The sequence below is a fragment of the Trachinotus anak genome, unplaced genomic scaffold (genome assembly GCF_046630095.1).
Source record: "Trachinotus anak isolate AG129_WGS33_773 ecotype Australia unplaced genomic scaffold, CSIRO_AGI_Tana_v1 ptg000011l, whole genome shotgun sequence".
Classification (NCBI taxonomy): domain Eukaryota; kingdom Metazoa; phylum Chordata; class Actinopteri; order Carangiformes; family Carangidae; genus Trachinotus; species Trachinotus anak.
In genome coordinates, this window is record NW_027273862.1 from 8,505,199 (window position 1) to 8,522,557 (window position 17,359).

The window sequence follows — 17,359 nt, forward strand, 5'->3', positions numbered from 1 at the left end:
GAGTTAAAGTGGTATAGATATGATTAGAGAAGGCATTGGGGGAGGGTAGGAGGAGTAAGGCAGCACGAGTGAATGAGAGACAAAGAGATGCTGGATCCTTTTTCCTAGAAAATTTTAATTGGCTTTTGGGGCTTCAGTAGCACCCAATTAGCATGCTTGTTACATGCAAACACCAAGAGCTAATTGGCCTGAGAGGAGAAAGCGGCACGGCCCTGGAAGAAGAGAGCAGGATTCATTTGAAGATACGCGGCTCCAATAAAAGCATGTTGGGAGGCTATTAGGCAAACAGTTGTAAAAAAACATGTTGGTGCTGCATTTGCAAATATTATTTATACTTTCTTTCTGTCTTTATTTCAGGATGGTGTTAACAAAAAGAAAATATACTCGCTGCCACAAAGTTTATAGGCAATCAAAGAAAAGTATTTGGTCGTCAGAACTTGGTGATCAACAACTTACCTGTTCTACATAGACAACGGTCTTGATGTAAGAATTACCTGTTTTTTTTTTTTGTTTTTGTTTTTTTTTTGGTAATAGGTCATAAATGTGAGCTGATCTTCATCGATGTTAGGAGTTCAGACAAACTCAAGGTTCATAAGCTAATAACACATGAACAATTATAATCATGTGTCTTTCTCGAACACACCCATTGAACATTCACAGCGACTGCTGTTGGAAAAAGTAACTGATTTAATAACTGGTCAAAACTCCTTTGCCACCAGTTAATTCAATTCAATTCAATTCAATTTTGTTTGTATAGCGCCAAATCATAATATACATTATCTCAAGGCACTTTACAGGGCAAGGTCAAGACCTTACTTTGTTACAGAGAAAAACCCAACAGTTCCCACAAAGAGCAAACGCTTGGCGACAGGGGGGAGGAAAAACTCCCTTTTAACAGGAAGAAACCTCCAACAGAACCGGGCTCAGGGTGGGCGGCCGTCTGCCTCGACCGGTTGGGTTTAGGAGGAGATAAAAAAAGGGGGGGTGGGGGGAGGAGAGAGGAGAAAAGAGAGAGAGAGAGACCAGGAACAGCTGTGTAGGTAATGGTGTTATCAATAATTACTTCAAATAAGCTCTTCCAGTAGCTGCAGATCAGACCTGCACAGTTTTCAGGAGGAAATTTGGACCTTTCTTCCTACGGAGCTGCTTCAGCTCAGACATATTTTTAGGATGGTGTGAGTGGCTCTCTTCAGGTCATTCCACAGCATCTCTACTGGGTTAAAGTCTGGGCTCTGACTACAAAAGGTGGATTTTCTTTGTTTGAAGTAATTCTGTAGCAGGTTTACTTTGATGTTTAGGATCATTGTCCTGACGCATCCCTCAACTTCTACTGAGCTTCAGCAGGTGGACAGACAGACACGCTGACATTATCCTGTGAGATACCTTGATAAAACTGGCAGTTCATTTTCCCCTCAATGATGGCAAGTAGTCCAGGCCCAGAGGCAGCAAAGCAGCCACACATCATAATGCTCCCTCCCTCCACTGGACTTCACCTTTTGGAGGATGTTTTCATGTTGGTGCAGTTCCCTTTTTAAACCATACACAGTGCTGCATGGTCTTGTCAAACATTTCAACCTTAGTTTCATCAGTCCACAAAACATGTTTCCCAGTAGTATAGAGTGTCAAATTGCTCTTTGGCAAACTTGAGATGCAAAGTGATTTTTTTTCTTTGGAGAGCAGCAGCTTCCTCCATGCTCCATGCAGCCATGATGTGCATATGGTAGACTCACGAACAGAGATGTTTACCGGCTCTAATGATTATTTTAAGCCTTTTGGAGTCATCTTAGCTGGACGCCCACCTCTATGGAGAGAAGCCACAGAACTAACTTGTCTCCATTTATAGACAGTTTGTGTGACTGGATTGATCAGTCTCTAAACTCTTCGAGATGACTCTGTAATTCCTCCATCTTCATTCTATTTAACAATTTTTGATCCTAAGTCTTCTGAGCTGTCCTTTTTGCGAGGCATGGTTCACATCGGCAGATGTTTTTTTGTGAATAGGAAACTGAAAGTGTTATTTATAAGTCTAAGTAGCTCTCACCCACCCCTCCAATCTTGTTTCATTGATTGGACCCGAGGTTTGATAGTTCCTGACTCCTAGTTTGCATACTTTTTCCAGCCTACAATATGAATGATGTTTTCAATGAGGACAAGAACAATACAACAATTTGCGTGTTATTAGTTAAAACAGATGTGTTTGTTGTGTGTTCAGTATTGTAACTTTGATGAAGATCTGAGCATATTTTGGGACATATTTTTACTTAAATGCAGATAATTGCAACGGGTTCACTTAGTTTTTCTTGCCACTGCACAGTGCCACGCTGCCCTACATTGGGCGATATGCTGAATGAGCACATAAACAGCACTACGAGCTCACCAAGGGCAAGAGGCTGAATCTCTGATTACATTTACTGTACAAACTGTAGCAGCAGGATCTGATGCACAGGACATCAAGAGCTCATTATGCTCTTTACATGCAATTAATCAAACAATGTAAACAAAGCTCGCTTCAGCCACAACAGACAGAGCCAGATTCCCCGGTGGCAATTCAAATGCGGTAGGCACAGTACAAGATTTAGTAAATGAAGGATGTGAATTATGGAAAATGTAAGACTCACAGCCAATCTGGAGATGATGTAAGAGTCTAACTTCCTGCTGAGACCACACATGCACACACACACACATATCTGTGCATCCTCTCTGTCTCTCTGTTAAGCCTCTAGTCTCTTCGTTTTGTGAAATGCACACAGTGTGATAATATGAAAATATCTGTGCCGAGCAGGGAAAATGAAACAGATACATTTTGTAACAATGAAAATATTATTAAGGACACACGTAGAAGTGCAGCACTCTGACCAAGATACTTATGTGGCTGAATGCGTCCCTTCAGCTGTGATGATCTGAATTCAAATTCACAAATCCTGCTGAGTGAGAGTAGAGTAAAAACGTCTCATGTAAAATTGGAACCCTCAACCTTCTAAGGCATAATCAGTAAGGCCGATGTAAAAATGCCTTTTTGTCTGAAGTCCATTTTGCTTTATTAATTCTCTGGCCATACAAATTAGTTATTAGCTCTTATTCAAGTAATATTTCATGTGTTTGTACTGTAACAATAGGCAGAAACTAAATTGTGGCATCTTCATGTTGTTGGGAAACTATGAAACTTACCATATTAGCCACTATGACTTTCTATGCCATATAAGCAACCACAGTAAATAACATTGTATTATTGCATTGCTGTTCATGAACAAACTGTTGCAGTGCAGTGTTACGACTAAGCCAGAGACAATGGGAGTTTCAAGTCTCCTGTTGACAGACACAGCTGCAGTGTGCTCATGCTGGCAGTCCACTGTCTCTGCTCCACATCATCTCACAATGTATATGAAGACGACATCTCTATATACCACGCCAGTGTGTGTATGTGTCCTGCATGATGCATAGGACAACCTGTGGTGCCAGTGTCTGACTTTCTTTTCCTCTCAACAAATCAAGCTTCGGCAAACCTCAATGTAGCGGACAGAAAACAAAAATGGAAACATGGGATGAGAACTGTGAATCTCTTATCACCTCTGCTCTCTGCCCAGTGGAGACTACTTTCCTTTTGACAGATGCCAGAAGGAGTATAAAGCGGGCCATACTCACAGTGCTCTGGCTTTGTCTGTCGCAAACCAAAGCCGATTGCTCACCAGGACAACGGTTCATCAAACTCACACGTACACACTTTCTTTCCCACTTCTCCTAATTTTTGGCTGGGTCTTGCATGGTTGTTCTATCAAATAAGGTTCTTGGTTTGAGCCTGTGAGACAGCCAGGGCCTTTCTGTGTAGCTGGCATGTTCTCCTCGTGCCTGCGTGGCTTCTCTCCGCGTACCCCTGATTCCTTCCACAGTCCAAAAACATGCAGGTTAATTGGAGACTATAAATTGCCCATAGGTGTGAAACAGAGCATGAATGGTTGTTTGTCTCTACATGTCAGCCCTGTGAAAGGGCGGTGACCTGTCCAGGGTGTACCTTGCTGATGTCAGCTGCGATTGGCTCCAGCCGCCACAATGCGATAAGCCATATAGCTAATGGATGAACCTTGGAGCTACATAAGTGAAATCCATCATTCTCTGTGCTTTTAGGTTTTAACTAGTTTAGCTTTCTTCAAATGTAACCTCATACATATATAGGGATAAATATAAACATGATGAATTTGGCTGCTGACAGTCAGAGCTCCTTTAAAGCCAACACATAATTTGCATTTAATCTCATATGACATGACTGCGCAGCTGCTACTGCCAATGTGATTCGCCTGTATCACATTCATTTTTTTAGGAAGTGTTTGTATTATTTTGTTCACCCCAAATTTTATCTTAATTTAGTTTCACATATCTTCTTCCGAGAGAAAGATGCTGATTTATTTTTTTAAAAATGCCAGATGTCTCATTTGAACATATTTGCATTTAGGTTGCCTGACAGTCACACAGCCACATCCAGACTGCACAAACATGTCTGCTATGCTGTGTGGAGAAGCTACTGAAATGGCAGCATTATACGAGCGAGCATCTCAAACCATCAGGCCATGACAATGACAATGAGGCTTGTCCAGAAGTGTCACCTCTTCGAGTCTTTGTCTGTCTCTGTCTCTCTTCCCCTCTCATTGTTTTCTCTCTCTCTCTCTCTCTCTCTCTCAGACAGACAGAACATCTTTATTAGCCTTCTGTATGCAGACTGTGCTCACCCCAAGATTGCAGGACTGACCTCTCGCTGTGAGCTGTACAGAGGAAATGTTTACCCAAACCCCACAGAACATGCCATTAACCTCTTTCTAGATAGAAGACAAACACGACTGTCCCTCTATGAGGGCAATAAAGACAGGAACACCTATCCAGGACTATCATGACAATCATCTCGTTATGAAGCTGTGGGAGGCAGTAACGAGCCAGGGAGCCTGGACTCCCAGGGACTCCTTCACCACAGTGTACCAGTGTGCCTAACATTCAGTGAAGTACCTCAGGTATTCAGTGAAGTGCAAACAACTGATTAGCACAACAGTGAGGAACAATATAAAGCTCCCCAACTCCATCACCCACCTCTGCACCCTTCTTTGCAAACCATTGCAAACCATTCCCCATCCCTACTTTCCTCGTACCCTGCTCTCCTTCTGTCTCTCCGTACCGCTCTCCCTCCCTGGAGATTTGGATGGATATCCTGAGGCTCTGATTAAAGCCCCAGCCTGGGAGGGTGTCATGGTATGTGGTGAAAGGAAAGAGGGTGTGGAGGGGGGCTAGTGAGGAGCAGGGGCACGGGAGCAGTTTCTCCTTCTTAGGCACCCGCGGGCGTAATTCAATCACACCTCAATAATTCCCCTGATGTGAGAGTCCAATCCCCCTCACACACATCAAGTACGGTAGACACCACAAGCTCATGCTCATCCCAGATTGCGGTTGTTCTCCTGGGTGGGCTTAAGAGCCCACTACTAGGTATGTTTTACCTGTGTCATTTGAAGAGGCCATTATTTTAATTGAAAAAGTTACCTGCCCGCCAAAGGCAAGCAATAGAAGACGGGGGGAGAAAAAACACAGGAGCGAATTACAACAAAAACACCAGATGGTGATATACATGGTAAAAATGATTGTTTATACTTACTGTTTGATTATATGTGATAATGAGAGTGGGATTCCTCAAGGCAATTAGTGTCTGCGGCAGCCATATTGTGAGAGGACAGGGGAAGGACGGCACGGGCTGTTATGAAGGAGCGCTTATCAAATATCTCCACCGGGGTGATTAGTGTAATAAGACACTGCAAGGTGAGATAGGCCACTCACACTCTTTCAGTATGTCTGCGTGTGTGTGCGTGTGTGTGTAGGTGAGTGAGTGAGATCATGTGTGTTAGAGTGAGTAAGAAGAAGAGGCTGAGAGAGAGGCTGAGAAGTGACTCTTTCCATCTGTTTCCATATCCATGTGTCTGATTGTGTGTTTTAATGTATACCTTGTCCCCATGTGCCTCAGTGTGTGCGTATGTGTGTGAGCAACTGTGATTTAATTCCCATGTTAATGTAGACTCCCGTTCCAGGCTGGTTGCCCTGGGGGCTTTAGCCTGTGACAGAGGGCAGATCGGGGGCACTTACCCCTGGCAGAGTCTTCTGTTCATGGAGGGCGCTCTGGGCCTTCAGTGCTGACTCTCTGGCACAGTATGTTAGAAAGGCACATCCTACAGGGAGACAGGAGACACATAGGTTTATTCCACCAGACATTAGCGACGCAACTACACGCCACCTTTAATAATGAAAAGAGGAAGCAGAGAAAAGTTCTTGTGACATTCATGGATTCATGGTCGGATTTAAAAGAAGGGTATATTTAATGTACGTTGTGCTTTTAAGGGCACTTAACAGTTGTAAAATCCCAAAAGTCATATTTACGTCATTATGATCCTATAATCTGGAGATTTCAGTATTTAGTACCCATCAAGTATAATGTCTATAATAAAAAAAAACAAACAAAAAAAAACAATTGTAAAACGTTAGGAGGATGTAAAAAAATATATTTTCCTCATCACATTTACTGTTTGTAGCCTAAGACCATTCAGACTGAACAAAGTGAACTCAGAGGCTGGTTACAGAATGTAGCTTGTGCAGCTTCAAACCCAGATCTGATATTCTACTGTGAAACTCCAATGAGTTGCTTTGTTAAAGATGTGAGGCCAGCACAGCACCTCTCTTTTGGTGTATGTTCAGAGATTAGGTGATCGATTATGTCAAACGACTTCTTATTGACCACCAACTTGCGAAAACCATGTCATAGTCTTCCAAATGGATCCAGAGATTTGTGATTTCACTGAAGTCATTCCAATCTACCCATGGACATAATACATGACGTATTGGGGTTTTACAAGCTATTGCCAAAAAACATGTATTATTTTACAGTGGAATTCGTATACTCTGCTGACAATTGGAATGTGGCTCGCTGAAGTTAATAGCTCTATACCCTCAGAGAAAATAACATGCTGGTTAGATTAAAATTTTGCACTTTTTTTTTCAACACATGACAACAGCTGCAGATCAGATTTACTGAACTCATGCATATCCTCTCTGTTTATCAGAATAAAATGTTTGCCACATTGCCTGTATCATTATTATTATTTGTCATCTAATTCTGTCATTTTTTCCATTTCTATTTCCATTTCATATAGTAAAATGGACTAAGCAAAAATAAAACAGGAATAATGTGTTCCTGGAGGTTGAGTTTAAACACAGCACTGATGGAAAATGCTTAGTCACCTGAGAGAGATAGATTTTTTTTTCCAATTACTAAAACTATGCATACTACTTTCTGATGAATGATCTCTTTCATAGTTATTGAACAGGACACAGGAAAAAGTCAAACAGTATGCATATTTTATTTTTTTCTGTCAAAAATTGAAAAAGCTCTGGTGATGAGCTGAAACTGTACCCTCACACATCTCTTTTGTTTAAGTTGGAAAGTTCGGAAAAACAGAATGAATATGCATCAGTAAATAAGTCCCTAACAAAAATGTGACAGCTTTCATTAAAGACTGAGTGGTTGCTCTTTTACGCACTTGGCAGAGTTGACAGTGGGTGACCCCGTTCAGAAGAGGTTTTGCACTATGCAGCATAATTTCCCATTACTACATGTCACACCTGCTGCCAAGGATTCTCATGGGAGAAGAGAGATAGACACACACACACACACACACACACACACACACACACACACATACAGATGATACCCGGCATGCAGCGCATAGCACCCATCACCCCCGAAACCCAGCAACACACTCTGGCGTCTGGCCAAGAGAGCTCCCTTTCACGACAACCTTCACCCTCCTCCACAACTAAGCAGTTACTCAAGAGGAAAAATCACCTAAACGACACTGATGAAACAGCATGCCACACAGCAAAGCAGAAAAGTTTGGGAGCCTGGGGAAACACTCTTCATCCTTTGTGACATTACAAAACTGTGGGACATGAGCGTCCCGGGGCACGTCCTAGCAAAGGCTAATGGGGATCGTAGGCTTTTGCTGACACACTTCTACTACTGCCGTAACCTTTTTATACGTGTGTGTGTGTGTGTGTGTGTGAGTGTGTGTGTGTGTATATAGTGTGTGTCTTGGCAATATTTCATCACTTGATTTTCTGTGGTATGAGTTTCCAAATGTCCCTACCGCAGATGAGTATTTATCTTTTTACCTTTTTTTTTTTTTTTTTTTTTTTACTTTTTCTCATTACATATCACAAAATGTGTTTAGTTTCAATGATAGAAAATAACATGGAAATCCTTTGTTCCCTATCTATCTATCTATCTATCTATCTATCTATCTATCTATCTATCTATCTATCTACACAAGTACTCTACTTAAGCACAGTTTTGAGGCGCTTGTTTCCTACTTGAGTTTTTACTTTTTAAATTACTTTATAAGAACATGAAGAGAGGCACAATAATACCATTTGGGAGGAGGTAACATGGATGCAGTTGATAGCAGGTTAGGGTTGTCATCTTCAAATTGTAATTTGGCTACTTTTCACAGGATTACTTTCATACGTGCAAGTTATCCCACACTTTTGTCCCCTCGGTATTATATACAACCAAGCAAATGGACCTTTCAAAAACACACCACTTTCATCGGACTGTGTTCATGCATCAAACTGATTTCAAACATTGCCACAAAAATAGACACAACATTCAGTGCAATGTATTACTAAAGTAAGGTTTAAGTATTTACCAGTGATGTGAAGTGTAAATTATTTGTAGTAAAAAGAAATAAAACAATAAAAAAACACTGCTTCAGTACTTTTGTATTGATACTTGAAATGTCTTATTTTCAGCAAATAATCCTGATAACATTTCAACTTTCCTCTGTGAATTAAAGTTTGAATAAACCAAATATCCTCAAGACTGGAGGAAACAAAACTGATTAAATGGGAAGATGAAGAAGAGGAGGTGAACATGGACAGGGTTCTGAAATTGAGGGTGGTGGGGGATCAACAGAAGGACTGCTGGCTTCTTGTGATGAGCAGATTAAGTGGGGTGAAAATAATACTTTGGTAATCAAAGACAGTTTAGCACACTATAATTTCAGTGAGGGACAAAAGTTCAACAAATTATATTTAAGGCAAATGAAAAAGTAAACCCTGCAAACTGGCACAAAGAGAAAGCAGGAAATGTGAGATGTGTTGTTGCATTTGCGAAACACGTTTCAGGTAATTACTTAAAGAACTTTTCCCCCGTAACGCTTCTTCTGACAATTTGTTTTAAAATGGAAATTAGTATGTGCTCACAATTGCATGCATCCAGGCATTAAGAGTAAATTGTGCTTTTTTAAGGCATCAGGTACCTGTAATTGAAATAACTCCAGAACAAATTTGTATAAAATTTCAATTCATTAGCAGTGAATTCATGAATCATGAGCAATTTGCTCTCCTTCAGTCTCCTCACACATGTCTGATCCAAGAATGTTCATTAAAGTGGGAAAAGAATGCAAATTAATTTCCGAAAAAGATGTAGGCACAAAAAAATTATGTAAAACAACTGGATGCTGCTGAATGTGACAGCCTGACCCCCTCATGGGTACTGAGACAAATACGATATGAGGATTCATCCTCTGCTTCATGTGTCTGTGTTAACCACACTATTACCTGCGGAGCATCTTTCCATCTTTCTGTCGGTCTGTCCATCTACGCTCAGAGCGTCTCTTCAGAGCGGTTAGCTGTCTGGTTCACACAGAGCCCCCTTTCTAATGATCAAAGAGGTCATCTGTAGACTTAAACTACAGCTGTCAGTCAGCTTACATGGACTGTCAATCACTGCCCAACGCTTCATCTACAACACTCACACCGTAGATAAAACCCAATCCAAGTAGAGATCTGTGGCTCAGTGGCCATTACAATAAGTCAACAGAGTTTAATTTCATAGAAAACCACAAAACTGTCCACAAGTTGTAAAGACACTTTCAAAGATTTGTTGTTACATTCTATGAGTCAGCTGCAATTAAATATTAGTGTCCCACTGAGGTTTACTTTTGACATTTCAATGCCTGTGAGGGTTTTTTATGTCAATTTGGCAGGCTATTTATAGCCAATTACACTGCTTGGACCTACCGAGGAGAGCAGAATGGATGAGGATATTTAACAACTCTTTGTATCTCTTCCTCCTGGCTGTGTGGTGCAGCTCAGAGTCCCTCTTCTCAGCATCAGAGACGGATTGATAGATAACGCTACTCAAGCAAAAGATTTGCCCCCCACTAACATTCAGCATGTCTGAACAATGCCTGCGTTCTGGCACTGACACTAAGTATTATGATAATGTAGTGCTCAGCGAAATGATGGATGTTAAACAGCACGACCTGGCTGCACCACACACTGACGAGCACCATGCCCGCCAATAGTGTCAAGTCATCCCACGCGCTGTGTAAGGCTCCCCGACGACACACAAACTATCAAACCGACATTAAAGGCAACAGTGTCTAACAACTACGAGGTAGGATATAATCATCAGTTAAAAGAAAGACATGAAAAAATATTCTCTGAATAGTCGTCAGCATACAGCTACGCTCACCCACTGAAGTGTACAGGAAAAAAACATGACATGCAAAATTCCCCAGATATTCAGACAAGTCCCTGGAGATACCCCTAAATGCCCAGAGTAAGAATTCACAAAGCACAAAACATCTGTTCAAACTGGTGCAGTACAATCCACATGAATTAGTCATGAGCAAACATGACATATTTTGATCTGCCCTTAAATCCATAATTATGGTGCAATTCTGTGTCACAGGACTTGGGCTGTGAAAAAAAGGTAGTGCTGCAAATCATCCATTAGGTATGGTTTACTAACTGGTGCCAACAGCCATATACATCATCTATCTGCAACAAATCAAATCTTTCTCAGCCACAAACTAAGCTCAAAGAGGGATTTGACAGTTGTAGTCAAACTAAATTTATGCCGTTGCACTAAAGCTTTATGAACTTTATGTTTTTAGGGATTGTGGAGCCAAGCTGATTATATCCTCACCCTCACTCTTCTGTTGCTCTGCTGTGAAAAAAGTTTGTGTTACTGTTTATGATAAAAATGTGGATTGAATTTGTGATAACTTTACAAGATTAGATGCCTCCCAGGCCTTTGACAGTATATCCAACCACTATCCACTGGCATATTACGCATTTTTGTGAACCAAGCAGTGAAGACTAACAACTTTTTAAACCACTATGCAATACATACACTGTGGACAAAAGACTATTACAAAACCTTATATTGTATAGAGGTGGAGGAAATGACCCCAGCGCTATACTGCCACATTGTTGATGACAGTCACACAGCTACAACATGTGTGTGTAGATTAAGATCAGTCATCCAGGAAGTGCAACATCGGATTGAAATTAAACTATCCATTGGCCTGTAGCTGTAGTGATGAAGATGTATCCGAGGGATTTCTACTGGGTGGCAGTGAATCTGAGACTGTCACGTGACCCCAACATATGACAAACCCAGACTAGCAAACTAGCAACCTTAATTTACATATCTAGCAGACACAGAGCGTTATCATTAGCATTCATTTGGAGTCGCTCTCTGGCCACCTGATGAATGTAAGTCCAATATTCATTCTGTTTTTAGCTCTGTTTTTTTATTTCCCACTATTTCCTGAGGAAAATATATGAATCTTTAGCTTCTAAATGCTCCAGTATATTCACCAGATAGACACTAGTCTTTCTGACTAACTCTCTCTACTGTCACTTGGTGCTGGGCAGGCAATGTATATTCAACAGCTCCAAAAACAAGGCTATGAGAGCAGTGACAGTTAAAACAATAAAGTCGAAAACCAAAACAATGAGCTGAAAGACTCTAAAAAAAAGCTCAAGTAGTTATTAGATCCATTCTTAGTATAAAGATAATTATACTTGGTAAAAGTGTATATGCGGAAGCAAGAAGGCTAAGAGTGTTTGATTTCTGAGTCATTAACATGTTGAACAAACTCTGTCATTGAACCTTAAACCCAGGGGAACCCGATCATGTGCTGTGTTAAGACATAGTTCAGATAGGAAATGTAACAAGTTTCTCTCCTCAATACAACTATTTCACAGCTCTGCAGCGACAACAGCTGAATGACTTAAACTTCAAAAAAACATTTTGAAGAGATAATGAAATAAATTAAAACTTAATTGTAGAGTTTAGGTTTTTATATCACAATTTACCTCGGCAGCTAAAAAGGAGGGAATTGTTTACCAGTATGGCTAGACTCAATGTAATGGTGACTGATGCTTTACAGTTTTCTTTTATTATCATAAATACTATTATTATAATTATTATATTTTTCATGTGGATTTGTGTAAGACTTGGTACAAAACAATTAAAATTTAATTCAAGTTACGAATCTGATTATATGGGAGACGTTCAGCTGAACTTCGTGTGTTATTTACGAGGGAATTCAGTTCAAACACATGAAACATTTCAAAGAACTTTCACAGTTAAGTAAATAAGTAATTTTACTCCACATAAGCTCTCCTCAGCTTGAGAGTGGCCATTCAGTCAGTGTTTTAAACTGCTCACCTTGACTGACACAGCTAATGATACACTATACCTCCCTCTGTTTTGTTAACGACACTAATCCCATTTTCTTACTCTTGTACTTTCTAGGTTCGGACTACAGGTATCACACATCGACGCAGCAGGAGGCATGAATATGGTTTAGGTGAGTGGCCAATAAGAAAAACTCATCCATATAATGCGTTGGTGAAATCTTATTAGAAGTGCACGCCTGTGCTCCCAAAGTGACTTTGAATGTCATGCGGGATGAAGTGGGCATACTGCATACATCAGAGTGGCCTTGGTGGAGGATGATTTGAACGGGCATACTGTCTGGCTTTGGAACAGGATTATCCTTCCCGAGGCAACCATCCTCCACAGTGTTGACATTCAGGGATGGTTGAGGACAGGCGTAAACAACACGAACATCAGGAATATTGTTTTAATCGATCATCAGGCTCCAAAGAGGAACAGTGGAAAAATGAGGAGCATGTTGAGTACACGAGCAACTGATGGCTGGAGGAACAGGTGGTGCATGGAGACCTTCAGGGTTCCACACACAAGAAAGTAATGCTGAGCCTACACTCATTTCTCCCACTAGAGTGCTTTATTTGTGCTGATCGATAAGATCATGAACTGTAGCCACTGACTTACATATCATACATAATTTGCCCGTGAATAGATTATTTTTACAGGGAGGGAACTGATTGTGAATTCAATGTCACTAATGCTTGTGTGCAAATGTGAAGTGTTGTGTGTGTGTGTGTGTGTGTGTGTGTGTGTGTGTGTGTGTGTGTGTATGTGTGTGAGATTTAAAATTATATCCAAAATTGCAAGATGTATTAATAACTACTATCTACAAAATAGCATAAGTCACGATCAGCAGTAGCAGAGTTATATTATTATTTTTCAATACAGCACAGTCCTTTAGCTTATAGTGAAATAATAAACTGCAGACTCGAGCCTTTCCATAATACTGGAAATGTGACCTTATATTGGATTTCTATTCTAATGAAAATAATATCTAAAACATTACTAGATAAAGACTAAAAACATCAGAATTAGTAATTATTAATAATAATTATAATACCTTGTCATTACATTTAAATTATTATCATTCTTAGCCACAATAGGAAAAATGAAACACTAATAGAAATAGTAGTGCAATTCAAGGCTTGTAATAAATAATAGATAGACATCTAAATGCAAATGGGAACAAAAACATTTTCGTTTAAAATCTGGTCAATATATTTACTTTCAAATCATTCTGTTGTAGCTTTCCCTCTATTAAGGATAATATAAAAGGAACAGGTGCATAAAGTAGCTAAATGGCTTGTGTATCAACCATACTTGAACTTGTAATTTTGGACTTGGACTGGATTGTTTTTTTTATTTTATGTAACTGAAAGACTTTCCAAACCTATCCGCGCTCTGACATTCATGATTATAACTATCATTAGAACGGATCGATCCCTGATTATCCGTGGCCTGACTGAATAATTACTAAGTGAATACTCATCCCGGTCGTTTTGGACAACGGTGAGGAGAAGGAAGGAGGGGGGGGGGGGGGGGCGTTGGGGGAGGCAGAGCAAGCGAGAAGACGATGCATGCTGGATCCCAGCCTCTACTATTATCCTGCTTTGTACTTCCTGACTGCAACCCGCCCACGGAGCAGCAGCATTACAATACAGCTGCCACGCAAATAGTATTTTCCACAGCTAATGACGTCTGAAAAGTATGCTGCATATTAGCCCGCTGAAAGGTCAAAGCAGCATGCCAGCACCACCTTAATCACCGACGCTGATTGCCCGATAATGGCTCGCATTTTCCGCTCTCCTGAAAGCATTTCATCTATCTCCGACAGTCTGGACGAAGGAGAACAGAAGGGTTTTTTTTTTTTTTTTTTTTTTTGAAGTTGTGAAGAAATTTCTGCAGCTGCAGAAATAACAGAGCATACCCGAGCGCTGTCCCGTCCCGCCCCCTTTAACCGGGGGGGGGGGGGGGGGGGTCAGCACATGATCGTCAGTGTAAACACACAAAGGCGTTTTCAGCTGTAGTATTCACGTGGACTGGCTGGACGCGGCAACAATTAACCTGCATCTGCGAGTCATTCATTTCCACGTGTTCCCCCCCCCCCCCCACGCCTCAAATATATGTGCGTGTGTTAGTGTGTAGCCCGTGTGTGTGTGTGTGTGTGTGTGTGTGTGTGAAGGCTCTACGGGGCTCCCACTCTGTCCCAAACATCTGCAAATTAACACACTTTTCATGCTGTCTGCTCCAAAACTGAATTGGGGCGTTTTTGTTTTCCTCATCTCTCTCTTTGCATTTTTTTTTTTTTTTTTTTTTTTTTAAAGGAACACAAAAGTAAAGATGCTAAAATAACCAACCTTTATGCATTCCCGTAAACCTGTCTTTCAGTACAGTGAGTTCGTATATCTTTCCGAATTCCTCAAACAGGGGTTTCAGGTCTTTTTCCTCCAGGTTTCTGGGAATCTGCCCGATGAAAAGCTTGATGGCGTCGTGGTCCTTCATTGGAATGGTGTTCTGGCCGATGGTAAGCCCGTTCATCCTGCCGGCGCTGTTCGTGGTGCTGAATCCATTCTCTTGCTGCACTCCGTTTGCAGTGACTGTAGCCATCTTTCCTCAATGGGCCGGCGGGCTGCTCTCTCTCTCTCTCTCTCTCTCTCTCTCTCTCTCCTTCTCCCTCTCTCTCTCTCTGTAGTTAACTGCACAGTGCACACTGCCCCCCTTCCCTTATATCTTCCTCTCTCCCCACTCCTTCTCTGGTTTTCCCTCCCTACTCTCTCCTCTTCCTTTACAGCCTGAGCTCTCTTGTTTGAAATCAGGCTTATTTCATTTTTTCTTATGCTTTCTGTGTTTTCATTTTTGAAGTCAACCCCCCCCCCCCCCCCCCCACACACACACACACACACACACACACACCCTCCACTACCACCACCCCTCCCTCCTCTCAGCTGCCACACAACCCGTGACGTCAACTCGTACTCTTATGAACAGACCCCGCCCACCCCATAATTTGCATAATGAGCGCGGCCCAGGCCAAAGACAGAACAGGATGGCTGAGTGAGAATGCAAACACTTGTGTGGACTAGGAATCTTGGGACAATTAAACGGAGCAAAGGCAGCTTTTGTGCTTCTTCTGCCTATTGCAGATTATTTAGCTTTGTTTTAGCTCGAGGGCAAATTGGGAACAGTGGCTTTGTGTTGGCAACTCATATAAATGTAGCCAACTTTACCAAATCCCTTCCTGTTGCTCTTTATTAGTAGTTTTTGTTAATAGAAGAAGAAAAAATGAAAGAAAAAACTCTGATTCCATAGAACCTATCCTTTATTGTTCTGATAAGTAATTTTAATACATTTTAATTGTTTTAATTGTGTGTAGAGGAGTTATAGTCTGTAGACCATGTTACTATAGAGCCCTATCCTCATAACACTTCTGGTCTGTTGCCCCCAGGTTTGCCCATGTTCTTTTTTTAAAAGCGTGTCAGGTAAATAATTGCACACATGTGGCATACTGGGCATAAAAAAAGTTCCTGTCAGATGTTTAGAAATAAAACCAGCAGGATTGGAAGTCCTGAAGACCAGTCATGAAAGACACTACTGTGAAGCTTTGTAGAAATGATCCCTACAGTGGTTCTGGACCTGAGGAGCCAGGACACTGCTGGTTTTTCATTCTAACCATCTAACAGGGACTATTTTTCACCTGGGATATCAGGTGAATGCTTTTAATGACTTGGGATGTTAGAAAACCAACAGAGTTGGGATTCCAGAGGACTGAAGCCTATTGCTCTGTAGTAGTGCTCAAATGGTCTGATGTGGCTACTATGTATTCTTCATGGTATGGTTAAGAATGTAAATACCAAAATATGACACATTCACGAACAAAAACATTTGTTTTGATAGCATTACCGTTAAAATGTTTGAGAATTGTTGGTGATATTGAAATAAGTCATCAGGATCTACAATGAAGCAATCCTTTCACACACCGGGACAACCACAGATCAAAGTCAACTTCTAACTGATAGCAGTGGTGAGTTAATAATGAGAAATGTAAACAGCAATGAGTTTACAGCAGCTGTCATCAAGCATTATCACCTTTTTAACATATTCTTCAAGTCTTCTCATGTCTTCCTATTAGTTTTATGTTTTTCTCCATAAGCTCAGTGGTACTTTTGAAAATATCCATGTATGGTTGGAAACCTCAGCTGCTTTCATTTAAAAGAATGATTTGGAAAGAAAATGGAAGCTTGGTCAGGTGCTCGGATCAAAGGCATTTTTGGGTGAATAATTAAAAAGAGCGCAGCATGCTGGAATGCACACACAGCAGCCTTTGGAGTATTGCACTATTTAAAAACAAAACGTGCTTCTCTTCCTCAAATACATGAGCACAGTGTGAATAGATGGAGGGGAAAATGACAGAATAAAACAGTGTAGTTTGAAATGATGTCAGCTCAAACCTCCAGATTCAGAGCTGCCTTGTGTCACTGTCCATGGTGCTGAATCAACGCTGCCATTCAGAGACCGTGAAATAGATTGTTGGAGCTACAATTTTTAACAGTACATGTTTGCACTACAGATTCTCCACACCCTCTGTCTGTCTGCTGTGCACAATTTCTGAACTGGTCTGTCCTTTACTTCACAAAGAGAATGTTGCATTCATCGTCACACTCTTTGGAGTAGTATTTATGCAAGTGAGCATGTGCACTGTGTTGTATAACTCGAACAGTGTATTCTACACACAGAAATGTCTAATTAGTGCAGATGGGAATAAAACATCAATACAAGGGCAGTCTAGCTCATACTGAGAGGAGTAATCAT

The 17,359-nt window shown here is 41.0% G+C and overlaps 1 protein-coding gene across 7 annotated transcripts in view; it reads right to left on the reverse strand.

Annotated features, from left to right (window-relative positions):
- celf6 (CUGBP Elav-like family member 6) overlaps window positions 1-15,344 on the reverse strand; it is a 130,922-nt gene extending 115,578 nt beyond the window's left edge. For 5 of the 7 annotated variants that reach the window (XM_071490052.1, XM_071490049.1, XM_071490054.1 and 2 more), the window contains exons 1-2: window positions 14,908-15,273; window positions 6,112-6,194 (exon numbers count right to left, since the gene is read on the reverse strand). In XM_071490052.1, coding sequence (XP_071346153.1) covers window positions 6,112-6,194; window positions 14,908-15,157 — 333 coding nt within the window. In that variant the 5' untranslated portion in view covers window positions 15,158-15,273. Of the gene's footprint in view, window positions 1-6,111; window positions 6,195-14,907 lie in introns of all 7 variants that reach the window. The other 2 variants (XM_071490048.1, XM_071490051.1) reach the window with 2 other exon arrangements.
- Window positions 15,345-17,359: the final 2,015 nt, after the last annotated feature.